Below are 13,533 nucleotides of genomic sequence, written 5' to 3'. Positions count from 1 at the left end.
AATATTCACTAAAATATGAATAACAATAAACAGGTGTTGTTGCAAGGTCGGGGAGCTAGGTATCAGAGGAGTAGAATCAGGAGAAAGGAAGAGATGAATGATACACTTGTGTACATGTATGAAAAGAGAACAGTGAAGTGAACCCTGTTGAAATTGTTTTAAGAAGATGGGGAGGAGGTGTGAAGGTGAGTGCCAGAGGAAGTGAGGTTGATGGGTATTTTGTATGTATAAACAGAAATGTTGCTATGTACTTCTTCAACAACTAACGTTGGCTAACATAAATGTTAACCAATAATATTAGAAATAGAAGTGTAAATATTTAGTGCATCTCAGACTTAACAAATGTGTTTTTTTCATAAGTCATCATTTCAGCTATTTTGAAATTGGACCCTCAAGGAAAAATAGTACTGACAGGAGCAATTACTTCAATGTCTGGGTTTTTATCACATGAATGGAAATCTAAGCTGGATTGTCTTTTTGAGTTATAATCAACTGTAGTTTATCAAAGAACAGATTTATTTTGCCATTGTTTCAAATCTCTTTAAATAGAACCACCACACATTAATGGATCTGAAGGATCTGGAGAGGTGTCTGTAATTGCCAATTACCCACTGGAACTTTCCTGCTTTGCTTCTGGAATCCCTACCCCTAAAATTACCTGGATGAAAGATGGCCGGCCTCTCACACACACCGATCACATGCACACTCTACAAGGAGGGGCTCTTCTTCAAATATCTAGTACTCAAGTAAGTGTCAAAGTTATGTTATTCCCAATTAAACTTCTTTCTTGTCATATACTAGGATTGTTAGATAGATAGCTATGTCTTTGCATCTAAATACTTCAGAATTTTCGCAACTTTACTAAGCGTAGATTGTTTTTAATATACACATGACTGGATAGGCCTGAGGAGGAGGAAGACTAATTTAAACTCTGAAGCAACAAGAGTCCAGCTCATTAACTATTGCACATTTTCACAGATCTGTGTTTGCACATTTCCTGAAGTTCCTTAGCATCTTCTTAACCAGCAAGATGGAATCCAGCATATCTTTCTAGGATGCTTCAAAGGACACTTTTGATTTCCAGTATGAGCTAATAGGCCTAGATGTGTGAAGAGACACAGATTTTCAAACATCTCTCAATTTAATAAAATTGGCCACATCCTTCAGTTTAGGCAAGCTCTATATTACACAGATTTTTTTGTTTGTGCATTAATAAGCTAAAAATAAATAATAATGATACCTTATGCATATCTGAGGTTTGAAGACATATTCTAATATTCTGTGCTTAGTCTAGCATCACAAAAATATATGTGTTTTAAAAGAATAAGGGGGGAAAGGAATAAGGGGAAAGGCACAAGTTTTTCTCTTGTTATCATAATCATCATTCTGCTGGATGTAGAATATCAATTTTTATATGTTGTTTGTTATATTACTGATAAAGAAGAAAGAAAATCTGGGCAAGGTGGTTCATGCCTGTAACCCTAGCTCCTCAGGAGGCTGAGATCTGAGGATTCTGTTTCATCCTGGGTACTAAAGAATGAGAAACTTTTATCTCCAATTAATCTCTAGAAAACAGGAAGTGACACTGTGGCTCAATGATAGGGTGGTAGCCTTGAGCTATGGCGCTCAGGGACAGTGCCCAGGCCCAGAGGTCAAGCCCCATGACCCAGAAGAAGAAAGAAAAGAAAAAAAAGAAAGGGAAAGAAAGAAAGAAAGAAAGAAAGAAAGAAAGAAAGAAAGAAAGAAAGAAAGAAAGAAAGAAAGAAAGACAAGGAAAGAAAGAAAAGAAGAAAGAGCATTGAAAAAAGAGAGCTAACTTTTATAAATTAATGCTCAGCTTTGGGCTCTCTAACATATTCTTGGCATTCTTTTGTGAATATTCATCCCTACTTTACAAACCCAGAAAAAAATACAGAGAAATTAAGTGTATGTCTGCCAAATATTCACCATTGATCAGTGATGGAGCTGGGTCTCAAGCCTGGGTTGTGAAGTCTAGCCAATGGATTTCATCACAGTTTATATCTAGTGTCCTAGAAAACAAACACCCATTTCCTCTTGCATCTCCATTCCAAACACTACATAAGGCTAAATTAAACTCCATATCCTTTCCTGAATCAAAACCCTTCAACAAGTCTTTCTCTGTCTTATAGACTTAAAACTACTCACAAGATCCAGGTAGATAAAAAATAATAAGAGGACAATTAACCAGGATATGGAAACGAGAGCCATATGATGAGTGATTGTTTTCCTTAATGTACTGTTATTATCTCTCATCTCTTTTGCTGTCCTTTGGATATCTTATATTGTTACAGTATTTTACCTTGTTATCTGGTATATGTTTATATGTATATATGTTTATTTGGTTATTTGAAATAGAATAGGGAAGGAGGTAAAAAAGATGAAGGGAGGGGTTAGGGGAGGGAAATCAGGAAAAAATATGAGAAGGGGTAACAATGTTTGTTAAGTAACGTACCTTCTATCTGGTGAATATAATGCAACCATTCTATTAATTACAATAAAAATATATTTAAAAAGAGGACAATTACAATACCACTGAAGCAGAATATTAAATATGAGAAATTTTCAAGGCTTCTCTTCATTCCACTGCTTCTCACAATGATTTTATTGTACTTTATTGCTATTATATAAGTGATATATAGGGGATTTATACTTATGAAGTCAGATAAAAAGAAATTTATTTTTGAATATTGTTACCCCTTCCCTTACTATCTCCCAGAATCTCCCTCTCACCACCACCCACAAGATGTACAGTTCATTGTCATAATGTCTAGTGAGTTTCATTGCTGCATTTGTTCACACCATGGCTGTGTATACCCTTTAAACCCTTCCAAAGACTGGGAAACAAACAAGACAAAAAGAAAAAGAGACAAAAACAGCAACAAAGAGAAAAATGTCTTGTTTCCATTTCCTGGTGTTTAACTTTGGTAAATCGTATTTTATATAATCCATGCACAGAGGTATTGTGCCTGCTGTTTTCCTCTCCTATGAATATCCCCCTTTGGTGTCACTGTGGGTGAATGTCTAGAGACTTGTTTAATTTATAATTGTCCAATGTATTTTTTTTAACCATCCAGTGACTTTACTTGTAAATTTATAGGCACATTCTAGCTAACATATATGAGGGAAACCATGTAATCTATGTTTCTTTGGGCGTGGAAATTTCATTTAATGTATTTTTCCCCAAGTATTTCCACTTCCCTATGAAGGGTTACATATCACTCTTTCTGATGGATGAGTAGATTCCATTGTGTATATATATATATACCATATTTTCTTGATCCATTCAACCACTGAGGGTCATCTGGGCTGATTCCCAGAACCTCCTTACTGCTTTCCAGAGTGATTGAACAAGTTTATATTCCCGCCAGCAGTATAATTTCCTTTGGCCATATCCACTCCAGCATTTATTAGCTTTCTTGATAATGGAATCTCAATGTTCTTTTGATTTGCATTTCTATTATGATCAAGGATGTTGAACATTTCTTCATGTGTCTAATGGTCATTCTTATTTCTTCTTTGGAGAAGTCGCTAAGCCTTCAGCCTATTTATTAATTTAATTGTTGTCTATTTGATGGTTTATTTTGGGGTGGCATAATTTTTGAGCTCTAAGTATATTTTAGAAATGAGGCCCTTGTACATAACTGGTAAAAAAAAATCTTTTCCCATTCTGCCATGCAGAAACCCTTCAGTTTGATGCAATCCCATTTATCCAGTCTTTCTTTGATTTGTTGTGATTCTGGATCTTTATTTAGGAAATTTGACCCCTTCCAAGGCTCCTTAGAGTTTCCCCTACCCTTTTTGTATTATTTTCATGGTATCAGGCCTTACATTGAGATTTTTGATCCATTTGGAATTGATTCTGGAGCAGGGTGATATGTGAGGATCTACCCTCAGTTTTCGGCATGTGAATAGTGAATTTTACCAGCACCATTTGTTGAAGAAGCTTCCATCCTGTGTTTTTGTCATCCTTATCAAATATTAGGTGGCTATATGTTTGTAGGCTCATTTCTGAATCTTCTATTCTCTTCTATTGTTCCAAGGCTCTATGTGTGCGCCCATACCAAGCTATTTTTATTACTATGGCTTTGTAATAGAGTTTGAAGTTTGGTATTGATTTTCCTCAAACACTGTTCTTCATGCTGAGGACAGTTTTTGCTATTTGGGGTCTTTTATTATTCCATATAAATTTTAGATTGCTTTTGATATTTCGTTTCAGAATGTTGTTGGGATTTTTGATGGGAATTGAATGGAATTTGTAAATTGTCTTGAGTAGTATTGTCATCTTCACAATGTCAATTCTTCCAAGCAAGAACATGGTGGGGGGGGTTACCATTTCCTTAAATCTGCTTTAATTTTTTTTCAGATTTTTGAAGATTTTTTTTACAATAGAAACCCTTCACATGTTTGGTTAATTCCTAGGTTGTTGAATTTATTTAAGGTTATTTCCAGTAAAGCTTCTTTCCTGATATTAATCTCTGTCTTTTCATTGTTGGCATACAGAAAAGCTGCTGATTTTTGTGCATTGGTTTTACTTTGCCACATTTTGGATCAGCTCGAATAACTTAAGGGAAGAATCTATAGGACTCTTTAAGTACAGGATCCTATCATCTGCAAGAGGGATAGTTTTACTTCTTCTTTCCCTATTAAGATCCTATTTATATTTTTCTCTTGCCTTATTGCCCTTGCTAGGGATTTCAGTAGTTTATTGAAGAGAATCTTAGTGTTTTTGAACATAGCACTGTTTTAGTACTTATTGCATTCTATTGTACTTAAGTGAACTTTGTATTTATCTGAAGCATATGTTTATGCCCAGCGCATAATGTATGCTTTGCAGAGGGCAAAGACCTGAGTTTCCTAAAATATCTCCTGACTAATTTATTCTAAGGGAAGAGAGAACCATTCTACCACCAACTACATTGAGAAAAGCTCATATACTCTACCACCATGTAAGCCATAAGAAATGCCAAGTCCTCTGCAAAACTTAATCTGAAGGCATGTGGTTGACTATAATTTTTAACTCCCTATTAACACAGAACATATTTTGGAAACTCTATTTACAAATAGTACCTGTGGGTTTCCACAAGGAAAGAGCTTGGAAGGAAATTTTTCTCATAGGAGGCAAATGTTCAAAATAGCAAGTCGTGTATGATGGTTCAATCTTGGCCAAGAGGAGAAAAGTGGAGGGAACAATATTGATTTGGAATGACCAAGAGTTTAGTAGAGGAACATATGCTTTAGAGGTTTGACAAAAATAGAATGAGAAATTTATAAATTATTCTCTGGGAAAATTTTAAATTCTTAATTATAAAGAGCTCAGGAGAGAATTGTTCTAAAATATGTTTGACTATTTTTCCAGACTTTCTATCTCTAAATTTTTCAAAAGGATTTTTGCAGCTTTTCTATAACCTGTAAAAAGTCAATTTTCATTGCAAGATGGTTTAAAAAAAACCAACATTTTAGGAAGGTTCAAGTAATAAAATAAATGAAATCTGGACTTTGCTACTTTTACCAAATACATTTTTCGTAGCAGAAATGACACTCTATATCCAGCATATTCTCTACACATACTGTTGTTATATAGGAATTTGATACGGAGAAACTACAATTGGAGAGGTCAGACTGGGAGTCTTCGTTACAAAGGCAGTGACTGCAGAAGGGTACATTCCCCCCCCCCAAAAAAATGTTTTGTAGCCTCGGTTATACTTCATCCTGGTAATAGACTGAGCTATGAAGATAGTAGGGTGGAGAGAGAGCTCTGTAATGAAGATGCCATGGTGACCTGCAGAGAGTCAGGAGACGTGAGGCATGGCACAAAATGGAGGCTGAGCTGGTTGTCATTGAAGGGGCGCAGGCTTTGTTATCTGATATATTGAATTTATTTGTATTTGGTTATTTGAAATTTGTTAGGGAAGGGGGGAAAACCAAGACGGGTGGGGGGTGGGGGGGGTAATGGGTACCAAGACATGTGAAAGGGTATCAATGTATGTGAATTAACACACCTTCTACCTGGCAAATATCATGTAATCCTTTTACTAATTACAATAAAAAAAACCATTTTATTTCTTCATGCCAAAGGTAAAGTGTTTACCAAAAGGAATGTGTTTGATTTTAATAACCTCATATTTTACCTGTTGACTTAATAAATATATTTAATTTTCTTCTTTAAGACTACAGTTCAATTGATGTTTTTAAATCAACATCAAGTATCTCATCTATTGCATATGGCATTAGGTCCTCAACCATTTTTAGATTAAGTATTGAAATCTATTTAAAACACAGATTGGCATGTAAGACAGCTGCCAAGAACTGCTCAGTATCTGAATACTAATAATTATTATTGCTAGTAATAAATTTACTGTAATTATTATGCTTCCTTGATGATATTTCTTACTGAGGGATTTTCATTCTAGTGAATAATTATTCTCATCACCAACCACCATGTTAATGTTGTGTAATCTTCTTTGGGTTTTGTAGGTGGAGGATACCGGAAGGTACACATGTCTGGCCTCCAATCCTGCAGGCGATGATGATAAAGAATACTTAGTGAGAGTCCATGGTAAATCAGCAAGAAGCCCTACAGAAATGCATATTTTGCAAACATAATTTTTCTATTTTTTATTGGATTCAATTAATTTTACAAGGAGCTTCATTTTGACATGTGCATGTCACATCTCTTAATCAGACTTACTCCCTCTGTTCTCTTCTTCTTACCCTCCCATCCTCATTCTTACCAAGTACCAACAAGCAAAATTAACCCCTATTGACTATCGGTAGATCAGGTAATTTCTGTTACATTTATTAAAAGTGCTTGATGTCTTCTTGTCATGCCTAGTGCCACCTAACATTGCGGGAACTGATGAATCCCAGGATGTGACTGTGTTACAGAACAGACAAGTGACACTAGAATGCAAGTCAGATGCAGTGCCCCCTCCCATGATTATATGGCTCAGAAATGGAGAGCGGTTGCAGGTAACTCTCTTGCAGTAGTTCAGACTGAAGATAAAAATGGCTGTAGTGGAATGGTTGTAGTGGTGGTAAAAGTGACTGTGTGAGGTGACAAAAGCCGAAATAAATGTCTAGCTACCAGTTATCTACTATTGCAGAGTCAGTCTCACCGTCATTCATCAGCTGCCTTCTTTGCCTAGTGCTTATTTAGATTCATTACACTTTGGATATGGCCCATGGATATATCTTCCACTAATTAAAGTCCAACCTGAAAACCTCAATGTTTTCCTTACCTACAAAAGAAGAAATCATAGAAATCTTCAGATAATGGATCTTTCGTGCCATATTTACAGGGTGAACCTCTTACTGAATTACCTGTTTCTAAACTTGGACCTCAAGGGTAACTCCAAAGATCTAAAATATCACTAAGACAGTAGATATTGGGATGATAATCTATGAAGAATACAGTGATTCACTAAAGTACCCCATGCTCACGTGATGCCTATCTATTGCCAGAGTGTCACATGAGGACCCTTTTAGGCATGTCTGAAAACTTAGAGGCTATGATCATCCTTATCCTAATTATTACTGTCATGTTGGCTTCAGAAAAGTTCTGCTCCATAGAACACTTTCCTTGATTATCCTTGATTGTTCTCCCTAGGTAACTAGCTCTTGGTTGCCCTTGACACTTCCCCTAGTTAGTTTACTTTGCTTTTATATAACATACTTTTGTTAGGTTTAGTTTTCCACACCTATCATGTGGTTTTTGCTTTGTAAGCTTTGAGCGAGCTATACTCAAGGATGCAAGTTTGGTGGGCTCAAGTCCACTTGTGGTTTCTGACTTTCTAATAATCCAGATCTAACCTCACACACTTCATGCAAAACAACAACAACAATAATAACAACAAAAGAAAACCAGTCCTGAGAGGATTGTGATAGGCTTGACTTGACTCAGCTGCACATGTGTATCCATCTGTTCATTGTGCCAAGGATTCATACCTCAGCTTCCCTGAAGTCATTGAAATACTTCCCAGGAATTATAATACTACCATAAAGATTGTAATATCAATCAATACTAGCATGTTACTCTAATGTTATAAAATGATATTCTCTTTCCTGACACTGTGTAAATATTATATAGTTGGGTATGGTTCAAATGGTAAAACTCCTTTCTAGTAAACATGAGACCCCAAGGTCAAACCCTACTATGATAAGAAAATAAAATGATTAATGCCAAATTTTACTTGTTGAATCCAGGCAACACCTCGAGTGAGAATTCTGTCTGGAGGGAGATATTTGCAAGTAAACAATGCAGATCTAGAAGACACAGCCAATTATACCTGTGTGGCTAGCAACATTGCAGGAAGAACCACAAGGGAATTTATTCTCACTGTCAATGGTAAAAAGATTTTTCATTGTTTTGCTCTGAAACATTTAATCAAAAGCATCCAAAGCAATGGTACTGTTTTTCAGGAGAATATCAAATAAATCTTACAGGTTATGTTACTTTTTATTTTGAAAAAAGCAATACATAGTACCTGTTACTTGTCAGAATTACATTGAAAACTAAATCAGTTTCAGAAAGATGTAGAGGGAGATCATTCCATCTTAGGAGATAACATGCACACACAAATGTATACACAAACATATATACATATACCCCCCATCATTATTAGCATATCCTAACATTTTCCCTTACTCAGAACTACTGATAAATCACTACACCACTGACAAATAGCCCTTCATTTAGGTCACCTTCACTGGTAATGGCTTGAGAAAAATGCTCTATGTATTTCTAGTATTGATATTTTGTTAAATGTTGCCAATAGTTCTATAATTTTCTTAAATATGACATATAAATATCAATGCTTCTCAAAAATGTAGAAAGAAAAACAGACTTTTCCCTAAAAATAGTCTGCTTGGATTCTTCATATGTAACATTTTACAGGATAACTAGATGACCCACACAACTGATACGTCTAATACCAAAATTGAAATTCAGTCTTTCTTTTCCCACATGAAGTCAGTGATTAACAAAAGCCATGTTCTGAGACTTTTGTGATTAATCACAGATGTGTTTTCCACAGCACCAGCCCATTTTCTGTTCTTTATTTAAAGTGAACTTGTTCCAGTGTTAACATTCTCTGACCATTATTTGGCCAAAGAGAAATAAGAAATATCATCTTTAATTTGCATCAGACCAGAGCAGATTCTTATTCAAATTTCCCTCACAAAGATCTAGATTTCATACAACATATCAGGGATTTCAGAATCTCCTCTCCATCCACTCCTTATCTTTTAACATAGAGTATCTTGAATAAGACTCCTTAAATTAAACTTCAGTTGTATTTATAACGACTTAGCTTAGTGCAGACACAACTAAACACTTCACTCAAAGCTCTCATTACATCATCAAACTTTAACTGGAGATTATGTTATTTAGTATAATAAGAATTTTGTATTTGTTTCTTTTTCAGTTCCTGCAAACATAAGGGGTGGCCCTGAGAATCTTGTCACTCTGTTAAATAAGTCAACTGTGCTGGAATGTATTACCGGAGGTGTGCCAGCCCCAAGGGTAACATGGAGAAAGGATGGGTCTGTTCTTGCTGGGGACCATACAAGGTAACTGCTCTGGAAAACTTATGGGGAGTACTGTAAGAATAACAGAAATCTTTGTCTTTCTGGCTAATGTGTAAATGCATTAGTGGTGGTGTTGTGTTTGCAATTATTTCATCCTAATAAGAGGAATGCACGATTCTTAAGGATTGTAATTACAAGTACGTCTGCCTAATGATTGCAATTCATTCAAGATCCCAGTCTGTTTGCTACATACCTTTGCATTATATCTTTTTGTTAGGGAAGCATGTGAACACAGGACCATAATTATCTTGCTTGCTTTTTGTGGCTAGTTCTCTACCACTCGCGTCAGACCTTCAGTCTAGTATTTTGCTGGTTAATTAAGGATGGAGTGTTGTGACCTTTTCTGCCTGGGCTGGTTTTCAGCAGTGACTCTCACATCACTGCTTCCTGAGTAGCTAGAACTACATGCCTGAGCTAACGATGCCCAGGATACTACATCTTTTTTATCCACCAATTTCCATTAAGATGATATGTATCATCAGAAACAGAATGAAATCAATCCCACCAGGTCTTTTAAATTGCTTCTCAGTAAATAATAGAGAGAAGGTTGATTCAAGAGAACTCACTTGCAATCTTTCTTGTAGATACTCGATCTTGGAAAATGGATTCCTTCATATTCAATCAGCACATGTTGCAGATACAGGGCGGTATTTGTGTATGGCTACCAATGTGGCTGGAACAGCTCGCAAGCGAATAGATTTACAGGTCCATGGTAAATACACATCTAAAACAACATCTGTGCTTGGGATAAAGTGTTTTATGATAATTTAAAGAGGTGAGTTCTAGACATTTACAGATAGTGAGACCAGAGGAGATTAGTTTTCAGAGGAGATTAGTTTCAGAAAGGCACAATACCTATGTTCATGTGATCATATAAAATATTATTTATTGAAATGAACTCCAGGGAATGAAAACAAGAGGTTTTTATTCTCTTTTTTTAAGGAGTGATTTTGTGAAGTCCTTTGATATAAAAGCTATTTAAACACATCTCCTTGTATCATGGACAAACACGACCCACAGTTTCCCCTTAGGATAATTTATATCATCATAGCACAAGTTAAATTCACAGAGCCCTATGGTATCATAAGCATGGGATGGGTTGTCAGAAAATGCTTTCAATTCCATCTTGCTTGCTGAGTGTGTTTTCCTCTGATTTGATGACATTGTTCTAGTTCCTCCATCTATCGCACTGGGTCCTACCAACATAACTGTCACAGTGAATGTTCAGATGACCCTGGCTTGTGAGGCTACAGGGATACCAAAGCCATCTGTCAGCTGGAGGAAAAATGGATATCTTCTTAATGTGGATCAAAATCAGAATTCATACAGGTAATACGAATTGCTTAGCTTTTAATGGGTTTTCAGCTTTAATTGAGACTGTGATTTTACATAATCCTGGGGTACAATGTGGCTTTTCAATGTATGTATACAGGATGTTTTAGTCCGTTTGGAATAACTGGCATGCCACCTCTATCCGTTAGCCATGCTCTCTTCACTTTCTACACACATTTTTCCAGGTGCTGATAACTGCTGTTCAAATTTTCCCACTTGAATAAAATCAACATTTTCATCTTCCACGTATAAATGCTGAATGTCAAATTTGTCTTTCTATGCCTGGCTTATTTTACTTAACACAGGTGGTAAAGAAAAATCTCTGATTTCTTGGAATTCATTTCGCTATGCATCATTTGATGTGATCATGTGCATGTAGTTCAATGAGCCTTTATGATCCTCTCCTAAGAATATCCTTTGATCTCCCTGTGTGAATGTTTGGAGTCCTGTTTAATTTATCATGTTCAAGTGTAATGTTTTGTCTTTTACCGTCCATTGTGATTACTTGTAGATTTAAAGGCACATTAAATTACTACAAATGAGGGAAGAGGGGTTTTTGTTTTTTACGTTGGGGGTTTTGTTTTGTTTTTCCTCCTTTGTTGCTGTTCTTGACTGTCTTTTGTCTTGTATGTAAGTTAATCTATTTGGGGGTGGGTAAGAGGGCGCACAGAATGATGGGACATAGGGTGAACAAATACAACAGTGATACTAGACACTATGTTGAAAATGAACTGCATAACTTGTGGGAGAGGAGCTTTGGGAGGGGAAAATCAGGGAGGAAATAAGGGAAGGGGTAACACCATTCATAAAAAGAAATTTCCTCATTACCGGGCTTATTTAACTATAATCCCTCTATATATCACCTTAATAATAAAAAGAAACAAAAATTTCATTGAAAAACCCTAACTACTGTTTAGTTATTTGTTTTATGAACCAGCATTTCATCTCTGTCACTGGTAAGAGAAAATATATATTATTAGAAGATAGAGAATACTTTTTCTTAATGCAAGATTAGTTTTTCCAACCTAAAGTATTGCAAATGAAAACTAGCACTTTTCTATTTACAAGCCTGTGTGAGATTGCCATTGAGATCTACAGGATTGAATTTTAGTCATTCTTCATTTCGTTAGCCCCTTTTGGAATTTCATAAAAAGGAAGGATAAGCACACCATTTGTTAAAAGAAAAAATAGAGAGAGGGAGAAAGGGAGGAAGGAAAGAAGGACGTTGGTCTTAGAATAAAAGTCAGATGTTATACTTTGAAATACAATCTAGATGTTTTGGCAATGTGAGTGAGAAGGAAACAGCACTTTCTGCCTTTGTATTGCACTCCTTCAGCTTTACTGTCATAGTTCATACTATGGTAGCATGGTTTTAAAAGCTTGCCACTGAGTCGCTGAGAATTTCTAGAAGTTTAAATGAACATCTTTTCTGACATGTCAGTTGCACTAATAGATAGTTATCCTATCAAATAATTTTCCGTAGTGCCAAAAATGTTTTCTCCTATATCTATTTTGACAGATACAAAGTCTGACATACCAGGATATCTAAAACTAGGCAATGCTTCAATGGAAGTAATTCTTTCACCCTTGTAATTTTTTGACATTGAGAATTCCTTAAAAGTACATAGAATGTGAAAATGAATAAAAAGTCATATCAGTATACTTCTGTTAAGCCAAATATTCCTATTATATTAGGGTACACTTTGAAGACAGTCAATATTTGCTTGTATTGATTTTTAAATCATGTATGTGTGTTTTCATTAAGCATGTGTGTTTCTAAGCATTTGTAGTGATCCAGATTGATTTAATTTTGAAGTAGTTAGAAGAAAGACAGCTGAGATGTACAGTATAGAATATAGATATGTATATGTATCTGCTTATGCCCAGTATATACATCTGATGCATATATAGACATATGTACTATATGTGTGTATGTACAGTATGGAGTGTAGTATATATACATGTGTATACATAGTGTATATTCTAAATATCTTCAAAGGAGCCATCACAAATAAGGACATGGGTAAAGTAAAAGGAGACCCATAGAGGTTTCCCTTTTACCAACAGGAAGAACAGCCTGAAAAGTTACTGTACAATTTAAGGATAATTTATGGCAAGCATTTTTGGATGGGGCCAGGAATGTATTCCATGATGAATAAACAATGGCTAGCTTCACTGGACTCACAACACTTTATGTCTCCTAGTAGAGCAAATTTGATCATGATATCTGCATTCAGCAAATGCAAGCATCCCTCTTCAGGCAATCCTGCCAGCCAACTGCTTCCCATTAATGTCAAATTTGAGACCCTCTGTCATATAAAAGACTTTGATGCACTAAGTTTGCATCCGCTACATAATGCTCATTTTAACATGGAGATGCTCCATTAAAGACATACTATCTATTGTACCAGCTGAAAAATCATACAGGAATTCACAGACAAGAAGATCTCATGCTTTGAAATTTCTCTTCCAGGCTCCTTTCTTCAGGTTCACTAGTAATTATTTCCCCGACTGTGGATGACACTGCAAGCTATGAGTGCACTGTGACAAATGATGCTGGAGAGGACAAGCGAACCATAGATCTCACAGTCCAAG

The 13,533-nt window shown here is 35.8% G+C and overlaps 1 protein-coding gene across 2 annotated transcripts in view; it reads left to right on the top strand.

Moving 5' to 3' along the window:
• The window catches only part of Hmcn1 (hemicentin 1), a 389,576-nt gene that overhangs the window by 314,632 nt on the left and 61,411 nt on the right, over nt 1–13,533 (top strand). For both annotated transcript variants that reach the window (XM_090340222.1, XM_090340223.1), the window contains exons 69-76: nt 550–746; nt 6,496–6,577; nt 6,854–6,990; nt 8,224–8,365; nt 9,444–9,588; nt 10,191–10,318; nt 10,779–10,935; nt 13,412–13,533. In XM_090340222.1, coding sequence (XP_090196348.1) covers nt 550–746; nt 6,496–6,577; nt 6,854–6,990; nt 8,224–8,365; nt 9,444–9,588; nt 10,191–10,318; nt 10,779–10,935; nt 13,412–13,533 — 1,110 coding nt within the window. The remainder of the gene's footprint in view (nt 1–549; nt 747–6,495; nt 6,578–6,853; nt 6,991–8,223; nt 8,366–9,443; nt 9,589–10,190; nt 10,319–10,778; nt 10,936–13,411) is intronic.

Source organism: Megascapheus bottae, chromosome 10 (assembly GCF_031878675.1).
Source record: "Megascapheus bottae isolate mThoBot1 chromosome 10, mThoBot2.hap1, whole genome shotgun sequence".
NCBI lineage: Eukaryota > Metazoa > Chordata > Mammalia > Rodentia > Geomyidae > Megascapheus > Megascapheus bottae.
The sequence above is the reverse complement of the archived record's forward strand: the minus strand, read 5'-3'. Positions and strand labels throughout refer to the sequence as shown.